Raw genomic sequence first — 20,156 nt, 5'->3', positions numbered from 1 at the left:
TTCATAGAAAAGGTGGATGTTTATACAGTACTAGTTGTGTAGGATCAATATATACGGAGGTTCAGGGAAGAATCTTGGGTGACTCTATCTTGCTGGGATTTAACACATGCTGAAGATCATGATAATTATATAAATATACTGTATATAAATAAAATAGAGTGTATTGGAAAAGAAAGAGAAATTGGTAAGGGATATTATTGGCCTCAGAGGATGAAGGTATTGATTTTCTATATGCAGATATGGAGTTGGTTGTTTGTCTTTTTAAAAGATCAATGTCAGGGATTTTAAAAGGCTTTGGAGAATATTGTCTTAATCATGCAACATTCGTCTACTCCCTCACTCCTCTTCCCTTCCTTTTCTGAATTTATTGGGCAGTCCCAAGTCCCAGACCCTGGGCTGAGCGATAGCAAGGGGGAACATCCTGAGTGGTGTGATCGATACTGCAACAATCCAACACTAGAAAGAGGAGCCCAGCTGAAGTTAAGATTTCACCACTGCATGTTCATCATCCTTGGCTACAAAAATGATGGAACATAGCAGTAGTGATACAAAATGGGGTTCTGGTAGCAAGTATCTGGAGAGTGCTCTGTCAGTATCACCATCCGAAGGTAGAGGAGGGTGGGACTGTCCATTCAGTCTCTCTGTTTAAGGCACAAATTGTGTATCCGGTCCAGACATGCGTGGCATGCTCCGGCCTTTCCATGATATTTCAGTGCCTTTTTTATTTTTGAATGGATTTTATAACGAAAGTTGGGGACGGATGACAACAGCCAAGTTCAATCAGACTCAGCTGGCATTAATTAGCCATCGCTCCTGACAATCCATTCCTCTCCTAAACGCTATTAATACCTACAAGATCCCTATCTCTCTCTCTTGCATGTCTCTTGCATCCCACCTCCACCCTGTCTCCACCTCTGCAGCTGCCCCTTGGTCACCCTGCATGGGGGTCCTGGTCTCCTTGTCCTATGGCCGGGAGGCCAGCCCTTAGCCAAGCGGGTTAAGCCACAATTTCACTCCATGACGCTTTTGTCTTGGGTGTTGTCATTCCAAGAGAACTCAGTAAATTTTAAGTCAATGAATGGAAATGGAAGGGTATACAGATGTAGTTGTTTGAAAAAAGGCTCCATCTCATTCTGAGAAAGCAACATTTCTCCTTTATCATTGCAGACATTGTTGGACACTTGCTGTGCATTTTTTTATACAATGGTTCTGTTTATGTGTTTTAATATTTTTCTTTTAAATTAAGCTTCTATTTTACAAGTTGGAGTCGCAGAAAATTGGAATCTGGCAGGTTTTACTAAACACTTTTTAAAGAACTAAGGCAATTTCATTTTGATCAGGGATGTTGTGAGCTCAGCTGTGTTATTAAATCCTGATCACCTGCAGCTCTTCTCTTAGAGTGCAAGAAAGTAAGAAGGGTTACAGACAAGAACAGATGATCCTGATCATCTTGGTTGCTTGGTTACTGATAGGTAATTGGTCATGGGATCTCAGCCATTTCATGAAAGATCTCTTGGTATAAACTTTAGGAATGTGACTGGCCAGCTTGTTCCAGATACCCATCACCCTTTGTGTAACGAAGAGCCTCCTATTCTCAACCTTATGTGCCATTGATCATTATTTCCATTTGTCACCCCTGAGAACCTGTTTCATTGCTGGTAATCAAAAAGTTTTTTTGGTCCTTATAAACAATGTTCACAATGGACACATTTAAAAAGGACAGGATTTTAAAATTGCTTTAAACAGAATGATGTAAGCTTATTAAATATTACACTTTTACGGCGATGTAAATTGCTGAGCAATGAGCAGTATGTAATTTCTGGTTTAAACTCCTACTGAAATACAGTTGTTCAGTTTTCTTATCAGTAATAAGAGTGAACAGCTGATCAGTGTTAGTGATTCGTTTAGGGGAGTCATTATGAAATAGGATTAATCTGTAATGTAATATAATTGTTACATCATTTACTGTACAAAAGCTGCTCACTTTATCGTATTAGCAAATGAAACAGCAACCAGCATCAAAAAGTAAATACAACATATGCTAATATTTACTATACAAAATATTTATTTTTCTGTTATTGTACCTCTATAGGATAATTGTGTCGCAGATCTTAATTTAGTAAAACTGCATTGTTTTATTCAGAAGTTAGTATCTTTCTGCTGCTTTAAGGAGGCTTGTTGACCCTTTTGTAGTTTCCCCACACCTACAGCTCTCCCTTCAGCCTGTGAGGTCCTTCATTTCCATCCTGTAATCTAAGTCAGAGGTGGACAACTCAGTTGCAGTTTTTGCAGTTCTTACGGCTTCTTTGCATACGAAGAAGATCTAAACATGGATAAGAAGATGTCTTATCCAAATAATAAGTTCAGGGGAGCAATTAAGATCTGTGGCAGAATGAAAACCATAGACTGCTTCAGCCCTTGAGGATTGGAGTGATTCTGACTTGGGCTCTGTATGAGTCTTACTGTAAAGGCCCCCATTTTGTTAGATTCTCAAGGTCAGAATAGATGATCAGATGATTTCAAAAAAGCTTCTTACCTGGAAAGGTTCCTGATTTGAACTCTGGCTCTGCCTCTGACATGTTGCGTTGCTCTGCTTCCTGCTTTGCTGCTTGCAAGAAACATTAAACCAAAGCCTTCCTCTAAGTGACTTTGCAGCAGCTGCAGTTACTTTTCTACTCTGTAGTCCTTGTTAAGTGTGTTTGCATAAAACTATCAGCTAAGCAACTTATTTAATGATTATTATCATGAGCAGGCCAAATATTCCTTTTTTTCTGAGGGTATATGTCTGATGGGAGAGAGAAGAGCACCAATGTTTATTTCCAGTACAGTGACAATTCAGTACACATTCTTGCACCTGCAACCCTTCTAAATAAAGAACTCCCGAATCTCGGCAGAGCACAGTGCCAGTGGATACATGGGGAGCTGACCTTGTTAATAGAGTTTACATATGCACAGTGTATTGAACATTCGCCAGCTATTAATATAGATCACTCACAGGAGCTGAAACACGGCCGCAATTTGTCTTCACTAGTGCACGGCTGAAAGGTTCAAAGCTTGTATTCTCTAGAGCTGATGCTCTGGCAGCTAATATGAAGTAGATGTAACTACAGACAAGTGCAAAGGTAATGGGATATAATATTAAGTAATGAAAAAGGTTGTTTGGGCTCTCTTGCTCCCCTTCCCTTCTGTGCGTAATGACTTAAGATAATCGGCATGGTGCCTCAGCACCCCTGCTCCTTTTCCTCTTCTGTTCTTGTCTTCTTTTCGTCTTCATGGCCTTCTTAATAAGAAGAGTGCTGGCCATCACAGAGCAAGCTGGGGGTGTGGGGGGTGTTGTGGGAGATAGAGATGCCTGCCATTTCCAAAATGAGTCCCATTAAGACTGAATCATTTTCATTTGCACTCTGCAACAGCAGCGCCGGGGACGAGCTGCCTTTATTACGAGTGACCTTTTTCAAGTCCCTGCCAATCCGAAGCTCTTTGGATTGTGAGCCTTAACCCCCCTTTGAATCAATGGAAATGAATGTATCACTCCATACGTTGGCTGATTGCTTTTCTATTCTGTACTTGATTGTTTTGTTCATTTCACAGTAAAGGAATTGCAACATCTCACAGCCAAAGAAATATATAATTTTTTAATCTTTATGTAAAGATCTAGGATGTCTTTTAGCATTGTTAAATGCTTTATAGAGGACCCTGGTGGATCTAAAAGGGGTGACAGTTTGGAAATATGTGGAGTCAGTGATGTAGTCTTGTAGTACAGACCGTCTGTGTTTGTGGTCAGACAAATTTTAGTTTTAACTGTAACTGAGCTTAGTGTGTCTTGAGTCAGTTGATCATGCATTTTTAAACTTTCAGAACTTGACAAAGGCAAAGTGTTCAAAGAAGGAACTGGAGACTTTAAAAACAGGAGGAATGTTTTATAATCTGCTTTATAATCTTTAAATCTGCTGATTTAAATTTAAGGTCACATCCTGTTTGTACACCAGTGTTGGCTTTTCTCAAGGTTTTTTGCCAGCTCTGAATTTGCAAGGGAAGGAGGATTTAACTTGGATCTTGACATTATTTGCCATTTATTATGGATTTATTCATAGAGTTTTGCTTGATTTCAGCATCTTTTGGATACACAGATCTGTGGCAGACAAAAGTGACACCTGTTTATCAGGAAAAGAGCACCTAGCCTTGCACTTCACTCAAACTGTCCAGCCTGCCATTGATTGTTTATTAATTATCATTCCAATGTGCTAGGCAGACACTTAAGATACAATAGCTAAACACATTGAACTGTTGACACATCATCCACACTGTGTTTGTGGCACTTTATGGCAATAAAAACCTGGTTCGATTGGGAACGTTAGTGTCTCTCTGCAGGTCTATGAATCAGCAGAGATCAATACTTGATTACTTGTCACAAAACAACAGGGACTATACATTTTAAAAGCAGCTATTATCTGCACCAGTAATTATAAATATATAAATCTTTCTTGGTTACCTATTGTTACTTGCCTGCTATTTAAAATGTTCTGTTTCTAAGTCTTAGTTGCGTTATCTTTAATTTCACACAGTTTGGAAAAGTAAGGATGGAATATTTCTATTTCTGTTTTTTTTTCCAGTTTTTTTCAGTAGCCCCAGCTCTGAGCAAGGTGCCGCACCAATTGGTAAATAACCGTTCATGGTGGGTGGGGGTCAGAATTAGTGAGAAGATTGCTCAGTTTACTAACAGCAAAGTCCATGACATGCTGGGGACATCACTGTCACTGAAAGCTGTCACACTCCTTTGGCGAATTGAAGCTCTCCTGAAGGACATCGTGGGCTTGAAGTGTATATCTGTCAACTGGCTCAATGTATTACAAATGAAGTAGATAAGAATGGAAATTACTTTACATAAGTATATATATGCAAAGTATATGCATTTTTTCATAAAACATAGAACCGTCGCAAAATAAAGTCAGCCACTTCGGAATTAAAGCTCATTATTTTCCATTGAGCTTTGCTGGGAATTTTACAAGGTCACATCATCCAGTGTTGTAAAGGAACAAGTAAAGGTTTATTCCATGCTGAAAAAAAAAGAGACACCACATTTCACCTGAAGAAGGCTCCACAGCCACTGTGTCTCTTTTCTTTTCAGCATGTAGTTAACCTTTACTTGTTCCTTTGCAACCTACAGTAGGCATGCATCTGCAGCTACCTACTAGAACATATTCAGTGTTGTATATTGATACTTAGGTGACAGTAGGAATAAAGAGAGCTGTCATAATTCTGCGAAATGACGACATCACCCGCATCCCACCGACATTGAAAAATTTTCATAGACTACTATTTCTTCTCCCTTTAAGGAAATCTTGACTGGAAGGCTTGCAGAAAACCAATGGGTCGAATACATTAGTTGATAATGTGGCTCCGGACCACAGTCAACTTGTAAAGTGTAACTTTAAAAAAGGAGCCAAAACCTTTTTTCTTTGTGCATAACAACCTTTAAAAAAGAAAATAAAATCCAACAATTGGCTTAAAGTATGTAATTATTATGTAATTATGTCATTATTAAGCCTCCACAGGCTTAACATTCATTAGTGCTGCTCTTTGTCCATTGGTGGGTCTCTGTGTGGTCTTTGTGCAGCTGCCCCTCGTTGAGAGCCAAAGTACCAGCAGAGACTATATTTGTGTTCCTTGTAACCAGGGACCCCTGGCTGTACTCCTCTCTACGGTCATTGGTTCTCCAAGTTACCATCCCCGTAAGTGGGTGATTTTAAATGTAGAGGGGTCATTTATTTTGCTACAATCGGATCTTTGCATTTATTCATTGTTTGACTGAAGTCATATCTGTCCTTGATGTTGCCTCTTATTTTTTCTAATCTTTTTTTTTCTAGGTTAATTTATTTATGTGACAGAAGAATCCCAGGGCACCTCTCTGTGCTAAATAATGCTCTCCCTCTTTGCTCTCCTCTTCTCTTCCCCACTTCTTTTCACCTTTTAGCAAATTTTCTGTCATCTTCTTGACAGGTCTGAATCATCAAAGGAGTCCTTGCTTGTCATTTAGGTAGTTTAGTCTGCTCTCACTTGATGTCATAGCATTTTCTCCCTTTGAACTGCCACTTTTTAAAGGTGTGTTTCAAGTTCTTTTAAACAGCCTGTCACCCAGTCTCCTAGGCTGTGCTACTGCAGATCAGAGGGGTTGTTAACACAGTGTGCGTGTGTTGGGGGAGGCTCTTAGACTCTTCTCTAGTCTTTCAGTGTGTTGTGAATTTAATGATCATAAGCAGGACATTGCTCTGCTTTCTGTGGGTTATTCCAGAATTCCACTGGTGGCAGCGCGCACTGTGGGTTATTCCGGATTTCTATTGGGGTATCGCTCATTGTGGGTTATTCTGGAATTCTACTGGGGGCACCGCTGACTGTGGATTATTCTGGAATTCTACTGATGGCACCACTCACTGTGGGTTTAGAAACTTCAGCAAATAAGGTTGTTGTAAAATACATTTATGTACCACTGCTAGTCTACATACAGTATAAATTGGTCTAATGGTTATTTGTTCAAATTTTAACAGAAAAGTTATGTCTGCTAGAAAAGGAAGACTTTTTTTCCTTTTCAGCTGGTGAATGCATGGAATGTGAATTCCAGGTGTGAGAGGCACAAAGCCAGGAATGACATGTTCTCACTTTTGGCTTTAAGGGGGAAATCCAGTGAGAAACAAAAATCAAACATCTGCATGCTCCAGAACACCTCTGTACTGACACAGTCCTGAGCAATGGAAAGATGCCTTGCATACAGTATGTACCAGCACTTGTACTGAGTTCATTGTTGTAAGCTGGGGATGCACTAAAGGATCTGTGCAGAAATAATTAAGTTAAATGCTAGTAAAGTTAGACAATGTGTTGTACAGACTAAATCTTGTTGGAATATACACAAATATGTTCAATTACACATCAAAGTATATAGATGTTGGATCTTGTGAATATTCCTTAATAAAGTTCAGTAACCAGACAGTAATATCTTTACAATAAACATGAGCATTCATTCTTTCAGCTGCCAAGCAATTTGTTGCTCTCAGAGGTATCATCAGATCTGCATTTTTATCTCTCCAGCAACACACTAAGATTAATATTTTTATGTTTGACACTTTCCATTTTGTTGCTGGTATTGTTTATTAATAAGATTCGCATTTCTGAAATACAAATGAGAACAAAGAGCCTGCCCAAACACGCAGTAAATATTGTATTGTTAATATTAATTCAGTGCATTTGTACTGCGCTTTTCATCTTTTAGGATGAAAGGCTAACACGTGACTGCCACTATGCACCAGCAGCCCAACTATGCAGCAGATCAGGTGGAGAAATGAGAAATTACTTCATCAAACATTTTTGAGTCTTCAAGAGACTCACAAAAAAGCCTTGGGCAAGCCAGGCAAATTATTCTTAACTTGTATGTCTATCATGTTTAATACTTTATTGCCATAACAACTAATTTTGTGGACTTTGGTTAAGTGAGACCATGCAATTAAAGACATACAGTATAATACAAATATACAACATAAAGCCAATAAAGGAATGCATCCACAAAACACGTTCACGCACCATCTTCAACGCACACCAGTAATAAGATAAATAACAATGAGCCATGCAAAATTAAAGTGCAAAGTTCATGCATCTCACTTCTTGTCTTGATAGACCTACACTGCTTACCAGAAGGGAGGGACATCAACAGAGGCTGGGCAGGATCACCAACCAGTTATGGTCATGAAATAATCAAACATTTCAAGCAGCAGAAGGAATTAGGTGATTTTAATTTCCGTTATCAATTTATTAAGCTGACTCTTTTATCCATTCTTACAATTATGCCAGTTTATGTGACTGGTATTTTACTGGGGCAATCTGAATGAAGTTCCTTGCTCGACAATACAACAACTCACCACCTGCGATTCAAATCCACAACCTGTAAGTTTATAGTGCTCTCCCACACTGCTTTTAAAATTGGCAACTTAATTATTTTGTGGAATCTCAGTACGAATACTCATAGGCATGAATAATCTATAAATTCTCAGTACAGTTACTAAATTGCCTGCTTGGGATTTTATGTATGTGGTAACTGTGTAGCACTCAATTAACAATGAAGGAACTGTTGTGGCAGCTACAGTACACAGCTTCATAGCTCTTAGGTCCCAGGTTTCATTGGGATTTGGGAGACTTCTGTGTGAAATTTTGGATTTTGAAACCTAATAGCCCTGGTCTTGGATGTTGTCTCCATGTTCACTTGGGTTTTCTACTGGTGCTTCAATTTCTTCCCACTTCCCAAAGACATGCTTTGACTTGATATATCCAAATTGTCTCCAAAATGTGCTCTTGCTGTATGGGTCTGTACTGTATGTGTTCCCTGTGACTTGGTGTTCCAGAATAGGCTTTGGGTTACTACTGTATAACCCTCACCATTCTGATAATGGATAAACAGATGGAACTTAATTTTAATGAAAAAAATATTTAGAACACAACCTATACAAAAGTTTTGAATTTGGTAGTATATTTCATTGCTTTTTCATTGTACTGTTTCATTGTACAATGTATTTTGTTGCGAACATTTTTAATAGCACATGTAAATACAGTATATACTGTACACCTGCCCCCTTGCTAACTTTACTATATATAGTTTTTTAGCGATCAAGGATGAAAGGCCTTAGATTACATTTCTGAATGCAGAGTATTACCACCTGGTGTTTACAGATTAGTGACTGGTGATTAATCATTTATGAATCTATGTTTGTCCTCTGTTGCTCATAGTCTCAGGCTGGTGCTACCACATTCACCTTTTAGTGTGTCAAAGGATACCGTTGGTCTATGACATCAATACAAGTGATGGTTTATTGTGACCCAGGAGACTGCACTGTACTGATGTGCACTGCAGTTTGGTATACAGTAGTTTGCATTTTAGTTTAGTTTTGGACCAGATTTCCCCTTTAACATTACAGTTAAAGTTACAGCACTTACAGTGCCTCTGCACAGTGAGTTTCAGACCTGTGTAAACAGCACAATGCTATTTAAAGAAACCCAGTCTGTCATCTTAAGCACTTTCAGTGTGTTTCAGTGTTCACAGTGCTGTCTTCCTGAAGTTCTCTTGGATTCTATTCCTCTTCTGAGGATAACGGCGTCTACCTGCCAAGCTATTCCTGTCTTCCATCCAAAGATACCTGCTGTCAAAAGACTCCACATCACTTTGGGGCTATCTGGCTTCTGTTGTGCTGACATTGGAGCCTGAGACTGTTTGAAGACTCATGATTTTTTTTCTTGTGATAAAAAATGCAATTGCCAAACATTTAACTTACACCTTTCCAGTACTGTATAGAAGACCCTCATAATGTGTAACTGAGAAGAATGTGGAGGCAGATTCCTGGAATCCACCCACCCTGAATTAGATAAAAGAGTTAGAAAAGACGACAACAACAACAACAACAACAACAACAATAATAATAATAATAATTATTATATCATATTTAATAATAATAACACTAATAATCACAATACTATTATTATTATTATTATTATTATTATTATTATTAACATTTTAATGTTTCATTAAAATGGGGAAAATGAAAAACAAACAATGGCCACAATCTGAAAATGGATCCCTTTGTTTAATTATGGTCTCTAACACATCTTTTAAACACAGTGAAAAACATAATCATTATTTTGGTTTTGTATGCCTCTCCATTGTCTGCTTCTATGAAAGCCATATTACACATAGTATTCTGCTCAGGAAATGCACCTTAGCAAAGTGTATCTCTTCTTCAAATGTAAATTCCACAGAAAGCCCTCATAGGTGCTCTGGGGCTCAGCGCCATCCTGCTTCTTCGCAGGCAGATGCAGTTGAATAGCTAAAACACCAAGATTGTCTTCAAAGTCAAGGGCTTGGTCCAGCTTACCAGGTCTCCTTGCATTGGGTGAATAGGATTTCCGCTGACACATTGTCATTTGCTAGCTTGATTAATAACACATTCCAGGATTCATACTGATATTTTTAATTGAAGATAATTACTTCAATGAGCCTCTCTTTTTCTAATGTATTAAACAATTTCCATTCTTGGAACTCATATAGATTCCAGTGAGTCAAAGCTGAAGATGTGGGTCTCTTCTAAGGTTGCTGGCTGGTTTTAGATTTACCGATGAGCACAAATGTTTGTCTTTAGAGATGTATAAAACCTTTAAACAAGAAAACAATGAAAACAAGATTGTTCATGTGCCACATTTATGCTGCCATGCCACCATGTCTCTTTCACACAAAGGTGTCTGTAAGGATCAAGTATCCCTTGGGCATCTGGTTATTGCCACGGCAACAGAAACCAAGGAAATAAATAAGATGGCACCCATTGTTTACTGAGGAGGAAGGTGTGGTAGCATTTTTAAAATGTGTTTTATTTTTAGTTCTGTTAATTGCCCAGTGTAACCCCGTAGTAGGCAGGAGATTGCAGGAGTTCCTAGTGGAATGTAAATCTCACATATTATTGAGGCAATGCATACCGTAGTCTTTAGAAGAAAGGGTGTGCTGTTCAAGTCCCAGCAGGGAACACAAATATATGATGTAACTATGTGGCTTAAGTGCTGTGCCCATCTGAGTTTTCAATTTCTTTAATTTTCTGAAAGGAAATGGATGTTGAATGTTCTGAGCCTAAATAAAATACAGTATGATGCTTCAGAGTTGGCACCGTGCTGTCATAACTTGGTTGAGTGAAGATGGCTTTTGAGACACTTTTTTTTCCACTAGCCTAAAATATGAAATCAATTAATGCTTAAAATGGAAAGTGATTAAATAATTTGGTCTATTAGCTTTCAGCCAAGGAAGGTTTCCACTGATAAGATTGTATGAACAGCTGATCCTTCAGGGAACTAATCTATGCAAATGATGGTGATATTTTAATTTGCTAAAGGTGACAGCAAATTACAAATAGGCAACCGTTAAAGAAATGTTTAAATACAAAACATGCAAGATCATTTTAACTATATATACTGTCATTTTGGATTATTCTGAGACCATTTAATTGCAATTACACAACAATTTAAAGATTAAATATACATGTTGCATAGTAATTTATTTTAGTTCCAAAACTTAACTTTAAATAGTTTTCCTTTCTCACATTAAGAGCCAGCTGTTTACACCCAACCTTTGGCGGTCATACAGTGTTTGTGTTTGAATAGAAGCTGAATAATTTCACTCCTCTCCACAGTGTGAAAATAACCTTAGAGAAGCAAACTGTACTCCCATTGTACAGGTATTAGATCTCTTGTAGGTTTTGCATCTGGATATACGGGGCATAAACTTATTTAGAGCAAATATTCCATAGTTCAACGTGGAGCCTTCAATATCATTAAGCACAAACATATGCTTCATCGATACTGTTTACAAAAGAGTCTGCAAGCTCATAAATAAGATGATCCACGATAGGAACTTAAGTTGGATTCCTACACTCTGAGTTGTTCATCTTCACTGTCGTACAAAAATACAAATGCCTGATGCTGACAAGTCTGTCAGATGGGTTTGTGAAAAGACCAAAGTGAAAAGATCATGCCCAGGATTGCATTTCTATTGGAGAAATAGTGACTTGTAAGAGATCCAAATCTGAGCAGGAAAGCAAGAGATGAAAGGATAATCTTTGTGGTCTTTTTTTTACTCCCCAAAAAAGAGGCAATTTAATTTCATCCCATCCTGCCTGTAATTACGAGCAATACAGGTTCCTACAAGAGTGCACTCTGTAATGAAAATTGCACTACAGTCCATTTTAATACACCTACAATTGTTTCTTTGATGGTTTATTATTATTTGTCCCTTTCTTAATTTACATATTTTCATGTATTTAGTATATATGTTTCTAAAAAATGCATTTTGAAACCCATCACATTTTAAACTCTTAGGAATGAATCTGAAATGTACAGGTGGTCTTTGGCTGATGTTACTGCTGTAGACAGGTGACTGCAGCAATTTCCACCTCTGGAAGCAGTAATCCAGGAAGAACACAGTTCATTAGAGATAATGACATCCCACACACTGAACACCAGGGAGCTGTGCAATAATTTGGGCACTGATCCATGCATGTTTGCATTAAAATAAAGGCCCTCATGAGTCAGAGTGCCTATGCGTTCAGCCAGAGAGTGACACATACTGTAGAGTACAACCTGCTCTGTTCAAATTTGGGGAATTTGCACTCTCAATCATAACGGTTTAGACTCCGTGTCAGCTTCTCGTTTTGAGTTATGTTGATACTTCTGTGGAAACAAACAAAAAAAACAACCAAAGCTTTTATATAATACCCAACTTTTGACCATTGCTTGAACTGCTACAGCACTTTGGTTGAAAACTGAACATACTACAGTATATGAGGGCTTTAATATTGGTAATGAAGTTTACCAGTTGCCTTCCTCGTTTGTATAAGCCTTTCTTGAGTTTTTATTCATAATGGAAGCAGTTCCAGTGGCAGTTTTAAGAGCATTTTGTTTTTTATTAAACCTCATTGGGCTTAAGCCTCTGGCACAAATGGTTATTCTGTTATCATAGCGGCGTCCGTGTAGTCACATGCCTTTCGAAGAAGAAAGAAGTTAAAGTCGTCGCCCTTTTTTCAGAAACAATAGAAAAACGCATCTTGTAATTCTGCTCACACGGTGCTGAAGTGTTCAAAGAATATTGCATCTCAAAAATCAAATCAGATGCCAGTGCCTGTTAAGACTTTTATTGTTTGTTAATGTGGTTTTTAATACATTATACACCATGTGGCCTTTTTTTCCCATTTTAACAATGCAGTGCAAGTTCTTAGCATTTAGATGACACACAAAAGAGCAAATGGACAGCTGATCAGCATATTGTGAGTGTTTGTAAAACATTATCTCAGATAGGTTCAGTGTGGGCAGGCAGCTGACTGCAGCATCAGAATGTGAATATTCTCTCCTCTGCTGAGCTTAGGTACAGCATTTGTGAATTTAAATGTCACAGTCCCATTGTCCTCTTCACTCAAACATCACAGTTATTTATTTTCCAAGTTGCTTTTTTAATGCTGCCCCACTCCCCTCCAACAAAAATGATTTATCCAAGGGTTTTCTGAATATTCCCTAAACCGAGTTAAAAAAAAAATCCCTCTCTGTCTGTCCTCACGGCGGGCAGAGTCTGTGCGAGGCTGTTCGCTAATGGATCACGCTCCCTCTGCGGAGTACATGCAAACGCAATATGCCTTTGTTGTGACCTGGCACAGAAGCCGCATCCCATTTATCAGCTGATGTCATCCGGGCCAAAACAGTTTCTTAGCTAATGGAGTATGAAGCCCTCCCTTGAAAAGAGTTTATCAGGCGCAGACAGGCGACAGGTCGTTCAAAAAGGGATAGCCTGGAAATCTAGCTGTGAGTCCAAAGCTGTTTTATACAAAGAAAGACCAGAGAGGGGCGTTGTTACTGATGCTACACTCAGACCACGGGTACTGCAGTGGTCTTATTGAACTGAGGATAGCTATAGTCAAGGTAGAGGTGTTGAAATTACTAGAGAACTACAGTAACATCGGGTCTCTGATCCATCTGTTTTCTTAGATCGTTAATTGTACAATTGTTTAGCTGCTTGGACACATTTAAAATCTCTCTCTGGGCCTCTGAATGTTTTCTGTTATCTTGAATCAGGCATATGTTTTCTTTAATTGTATCATTCATATTCCTGCCCTGTGATGGACTGGTGTCTCATCAAGGGTGTATTCTGATAATCATTGTACTTCTGATTTGGAGAGGAGGAGCTCAGCATTTGCCCTGTAGAAAAGCCGTGGACTTTAATTTTGTGGTCTCTCCAAAATAGCCAACCCCGTCCCTTGCTCCTGTCCATTTTAACTTGAGCATGTGAGCACATCAAGGCATGATAAAAAGCCATTTTATAATCAGAACTGTAGTGCAATATAACAGCTTTGATGGTTTCCAAGGGGGGTGGGGGGTTCATTGATTGAATAACCAGTACATGAATTAGAGTTCTAGTCTGGGAAAGTGTCGAACAGCCCATCTTCAGTTACTGAAACACTGTACGAGGTCTGTCTGTGTGTTATGTGACTAAATTTCCAAAGGGTGGTAAAAATAATGGGTACAATTAGATTTGTTTTGCAAATATAGACATGTTTCTGTGAGACATTAAAAATGCCATATGTGCCAGGGTTCCAATTCTAATATGTTTTTAAAGCCTTTCAGTTTTGTTGACATATAAGAACATGTCCAAACTTATTCAAATATATTGTTAGATAAAAGTCACCTTAATGTAGACTCACCACGCTACAAAATACTTTCAGTTCATTTTTTAATATCGGGTGCACTGAGATATTATTAAACAGATATGGTATTGGTAAATAAATTTTGCTGATTAACATTTGTCATCAATAGGGAGTGTACAGTGAAAGTCACAGGTTAGTAGTGTGTGTGGGCATAGTTAGAAAAAAATGCAAGCTGTACTTGTATATCACATGCCTTGCACCAGATTGCAGATGCAGTTTTGTGGGATTCTATGCTATTCCTCTCGCATAGCCTGGACGAGTATGTGACTGCTCACTGGTCTGTGAGCTCTGGATCCCATGTTAACCCAACTCATCTCCCAAACATTCATTGTGGCTATGGTCTGGGATGTTGGACATCCATAGCATAATTGTGATATTCTCATCTGCCAAGAAAGCTGTTGTTATGTGAGCAGCACGAGGGCATGTGTTGTTCTGGTGGAATGTAGTCATGCCAGGCCATCTCACAGGAAGGGAAGTGAGGTAAATGGACTTGATCAGTTTAGCACCGTGCAGCCAGGTTGCCATCAATCACTAAGTGAATTTATCTAGTGACTAAATACTCTTGCATAGATCATCACACTTGGACCTCCCCATCAATCGTGGCCAGGCGACTAGTGGTCTTCCAGATTGTGAATTGTCATTAATAAGCTGTGTCTGTAACGTCTTGCCAGTTGTGGCTGTGAACATCTCAGGTGATTTGTGACAGTGCTCCGACTTAGTCCAGCCTCCAACATACAGAGGACAGAGTCATTGTTCTCGTGATAAAGGGGGCATATTAATTATTCTTAATGAATACATTATTATTCAGTTGATTTATTATTATCAAATTAATCAAAACAAGGTAAAAAACATCTAATAAATATTCAACATATCTATACTTTCGAAAAACATTTATGGTTAAAAGTTTAAATTACTGTATATAAACGGTATATATTATGCAATCACTTCATGCATACAGTTTATAAAAGGTGTATACAGTATATATCTATATGTATACAATGAAGTTATAGTTACATGAATAAATATGTCTGTGGAAACTCCTCAGGGAGGCCTTCATTTCACTTCAAATGCAGCACTACAAACGTGTTTTTTTTCCATTTGTGTTTAGAAGACAATTACATCTCTTACCTATGTTAGTAGTTTTTAGTTTGTACATCTTATGTATCTAGTAAGTCAACGTGACCAGCTTTGCTCTCATCAAATCTATCAAATCATATTTAATTGAAGTTGTTGAACATTGAAAATGGGCATTGAAATGTGTTTAGGGAAATGGAGTGAGCTCTGAGACCATAGTGTACTATGTGTACTTTGATAGTTACTGTATGTAACTGCACTGGCACCAAGTCTTCTTTTTTGTGCTATTACTGAAATATTTTTAAAAATGTGTTAAAATAAATATATTTTAAGTAATGTTGAGTACTGATACTAAAATGTCAGCTACCTGGCCATATTTTAGATTCTATTTCAATTCCTTAATCAGACGTTTAGATGTGAATAAACATACAGTACAGACAGAACAGGTATCAGCGCAAACAAAATTAACTACTGGCCCTGATCCCTGAAATCCCCTGACATGTGATCAGTTTGCCTTGTGGTTTGGGTCCTTGTTTTCTCTGAGCCCTGAGCAGTTCCAATTGCAGTTGGGTAGTTCATTTCACCACTGTGGACAAAGGCACGAGAATGAACAGGCTTGGAGGTGTGGGAAAGGAGAGGAGGGACAGACACTCTGGGAATAGGGAGTGTTGAGGGACTGGAGGTGGACAGAGTGGTCAAGACAGCGGTAGGCCAGAATACAGTAGGTGTATTGAAAGAAGTGTGTGCAGCTACAGGGAGCAAGGACTGGCACTAGAACATTGTATGAGAGCAAAAAGGTGGAGAGACAGCCAGGAGAGAGACAGAGTTGTAAATGATTAGCAGTATACTAGTATAGCACTTCTAACATTACAGTTTAACCCAATTACTGACAGCACTGGGCTAGTCTGACATAAGAGGACTGTTAATGGTAATTGTTTCCAGCAGGTTTTTCTTTTTTAATTCATTTCCAATACACACAACAATAAAACCTTGTTGAATAAGCAGAAAGCTTATTAACTGAGAGCGCAGGGCTTCCCCAGTGTGCTGTTAAACATTTATAAGTCCTTCTGCAGAGGTGCTAAATCTCAGGCAGGAGGGAGTGAGCAGCAGTGAGCTCTCCTGCTCGTGCAGCGGGGTGCCCCAGGTGATGCGGTAATCACAGGACGCGCACCCCCACCCCCTCCTCAAGCCTCACACGTTGCACCAGCACTCTGGGAGAAAAAAGCGGCAGTGTTTCTGAGCGCAAGAACCAAAATATTTCCATCTTCGACGAAGGGCGTCATGAAACTTAATCAGCCCTGACAAGATTTATGTGGGCTGTTGAGCCAGATATAATTACACTGCTTTTGATGGTATTGCTTTAAATGAACTCAACAATGATTTCACAATCTCTTTACTATTTCTTGTACATCTGTCTTATTTTGTGGAAAAAAAACAAACAAAGGACAGACACAAAAAGGCACTTCATGGATTGGTGAGCTATAAAGTAATTATGGTACATATTTCTTCAGCCACATCCACTGCCAGTCAGTGGGGAGAGAGACATTGTGATATCTTTTTGGATAATCAGTGCTAACTTTGATTTGATAAATTAATTGTATGCCAAGTTCACCCAATATCTTCTCTATTAACTGTATTAAATTGTTCCAGGTCTATATGCTTTTTTTTACAGAAATGTAATTATTAATTTGTTCAGCTATCCTCATAATTCAAGACTATTAGCATTCAGTAAACCGTATGATAACACCGGGACGTATGTCTAATGTTTTCTGTTTTGCCCTTAGCCTTTACCCAAGGAACCATCTTAAAGTGTTCACATATGCCAAGAGCAGGTGAGCCTTTTTCTGCTTTTCTACCTTCTTGTCCTGGTTTGTTTCTGCTGTTCCAGTGTTTATTGACAGACCTATGAGTTCTGTTGCACACATTCAGCTAGATTGAATGACAGATTAACTGAAAATCATAGCCACATAACAAAAAAAGAAAGTGAAATTATATATATGCAATAATGTGTATTTATAGATGTACACTACCAGACTGTGCAAAAGCCTTAGACATACTGTATTAGGAGTTAGAACAGATGCATACAGTGAGCATCAGCAATTTACTCAAACACTCCACTAGTGTTTTCTACTTTTAGAACAACTTTTGTTACCTATACAACTTAAAGTGAGTGAGAAGAAACAAAGTTTGTCAGTTAGGTATCTTTAATTCACAGAGATCGGTGTGTTCACAACCAGGATCACAGCAACAGAAGGTGATCTATACTGTACGTGAGCAGCCAATATGAGGTGTTGTAATAGCTGACCCATCACATTAACCAATCAGGCCTATTTCAGTCATTCTCAGTAGTTCCTTCTCATTAACCTAATTGGCTGTGCACTGAAGAATACAGATCTAATAAGGTTTCCATATAATTGTGTAAGGAAGAAGGGCACATGTATGGAGTGAAAAGAGTAGGGGCAGAATGACTAAGACTTTCACACAGTGTACAGGTACACGTAGGTACAGGTGCCATAAAGGTTTTTTTTAGCTGCATTTCTGGGCCTCTCCGGGAGAAGCAGCAGGCTACAGTATTATTTTCAGATGCCATAGTAACTGATTTAAAACATTTCAGTTTTCAAATTGCATCCAAAGCAGACCTGCATTAATATCAATAATAATGAATTCATTCTAATTCACAGGGTTGTGCATGGGCATTTAAGTGGCCAATAAATTTGATGAAGCATGAGAACTGAACAGTTCCACTCTGTGGGGTTGTGGATGCTTGTGCTGCCCAAAAGCTGTAGACCTGAGTGCTGTTAAGTGCCCTTTTATGAAATTCAGAAATGTGCATGATTAATGTAGAAGAACAATATCTAGGAAATTATTAGTATGTATATCAGCCAGTGTTGACATGTTATCATTTCTAAAATATAGGTGTTTGTCTTTTTTATAGCAATTTTAAAGTAGTGTATGTTATTAGCAGAAGCACTGTTAAAAGGAACATATTTGCCATGTTGTCAGGAATGAGTAAGGGCACTGTGGAGTTTGGAGTTAGCAGTTTACCCCCAGGTAAATGATGGACTGAATGATGGGGGCTGTGTCAGAAACACCCGATTACTTTGGAAAAGTTAGTATCTGGAGTTCCACAGGAAACCTGAACCTGAGTGTGCATCGTTTCCTGTGCATGGAAATGTTCATGTTAACATATATTAAGCAATCCGGAATGCCACATGCTGTGTTTCTTATTTTTTTGCTCTGCAGTGCAGCAGAAGTGTCTCTTGCAGATGGGCACTGTAATAGCAGCTAACACTGCAGCTCAGACTTCTTGAGATTGGTTGATGGTGAGGAAGAGGACAGGGTGGGAAGTAATAAGATAAATGCGCATTTTGCGGTCATTTGTCACTGCCACTTAAACAGCCCCCCGTTACGGCAGAGAGTGAGCTTCTCTCTTGTGTTTGTGTGCATGAGAGGAGACAGATATATAAAGAGAGAGAGGAGATCTCTTTTGCTGTTCTCAATCAGAGAGTGCCTCCCATCTTTCCTGCTGGCTACAATGTGTCATTTTAATGTCTTTGCTGTGCCCGATTGCTGAGCTCTTGCAGTTGGAAAGGCTACTGAATTACTAATGATTGTGTAATTGTATTTTTATGATATATATCTGGAACAGTGAGGTCCTGCCGCCATAGAGCCTGTCATGACCAGGCCATCTGTCAGCTCTAGGTCTTTAAGCAGTCGTTAGCCAGCCGGGGTATATGAAGCAGGGGCAGGGCCAGACTAGAAAGAAGCCATTAAACAGTGAAGATTAAATTATTCAAGACAGACCCAAATACATGCTGCCATGCATACACAACATGAGTACTGTACATGTACAATGTACAGCCATGCATGCACATACAAAGTAATACAGACCATAAGCATGAGTTTTAACTAGTATCTTTCCCTGCAGTTGAGGGGAGATACCACATCCTTCTTGCACACTCTTGCTGTTTTGAAATAGAAACAAGAAATCAAAAAGAAAATGGTACCACTTATAATGCAAGGAGCATCCAAAATGTGCAAGTGCAGATAGTGAATATTAAATTATTATTCACAGGGCAAGCTGGGGTTAGGAGTGATTTATTAAGACCTAGTAGGGCTGATGGATCCTTGGTTTTCAGGGCAAAAGTGTACAAGTTTTACATGGCTGAAGAAAAGGGCTTTCTTTTCCAATCTGGACCCGGACTATGCGTATTCACAGGGAAAATCCTAAGATTGATTTCTCCCGTATACAAAGCGAAACCAAATAAATCACCGGCAATTACTGGGAACCAGGAAAGCTGGGGAAAAAAAGGCTCATAAATATTTATTTGCAGAGCTTCAAATTTATGAAATTCTGTTCTGATTTGGAAAATCATATTTAAGTCTATTAAAGATTCATACAAGCAGTTTAGAATGTCAAATTTACAAATCTCTAGTATGAATCATTTATGTAAAAATGGGAGAAGATACATATTTCTGCCAAACTTATAAATTTTAAACATAAATATTCCTTAGTTTTATCATGAAACCCACAGATACTTCTTCATTTTGTGAACCCCAAACTAATCTTCACTTTATGAGTGAGCCTGACAATGCCTCCTGTATCTTTATTCCTGTCCAAGAGCACTCACATGTGTAAAAAAGCAATAATATATTGTAAGGGAACTATATTTCTTCTCTGGGCTCTTTAATAGTTCTTCATTTTATTAAATATACATTTCTGGCCAAATGCACGATTCATTTTTTCTTCTTTCTGGAACGATATCAATGCTCAGCAATCAGACATCTGCTAAACCTGTACAATTGCTCTGTTCATTT

General features: G+C 38.5%; 1 protein-coding gene across 2 annotated transcripts in view; it reads left to right on the top strand.

The window, feature by feature from the left end:
* tafa5l (TAFA chemokine like family member 5, like) overlaps positions 1–20,156 on the top strand; it is a 78,690-nt gene that overhangs the window by 41,761 nt on the left and 16,773 nt on the right. The window contains exon 5 of one of the 2 annotated variants that reach the window (XM_088921942.1): positions 17,123–17,170. The exons of the other annotated variant lie outside the window; for it this stretch is intronic. Within the exon in view, the coding sequence (XP_088778068.1) occupies positions 17,123–17,146 (24 nt within the window). The 3' untranslated portion in view covers positions 17,147–17,170. The remainder of the gene's footprint in view (positions 1–17,122; positions 17,171–20,156) is intronic. 2 annotated transcript variants of the gene reach the window in all.

Source organism: Atractosteus spatula, chromosome 7 (genome assembly GCF_055471065.1).
Source record: "Atractosteus spatula isolate fAtrSpa1 chromosome 7, fAtrSpa1.hap1, whole genome shotgun sequence".
Classification (NCBI taxonomy): domain Eukaryota; kingdom Metazoa; phylum Chordata; class Actinopteri; order Semionotiformes; family Lepisosteidae; genus Atractosteus; species Atractosteus spatula.
Note: the sequence above shows the minus strand (reverse complement) of the source record. Positions and strands in the feature narration are given on the sequence as shown.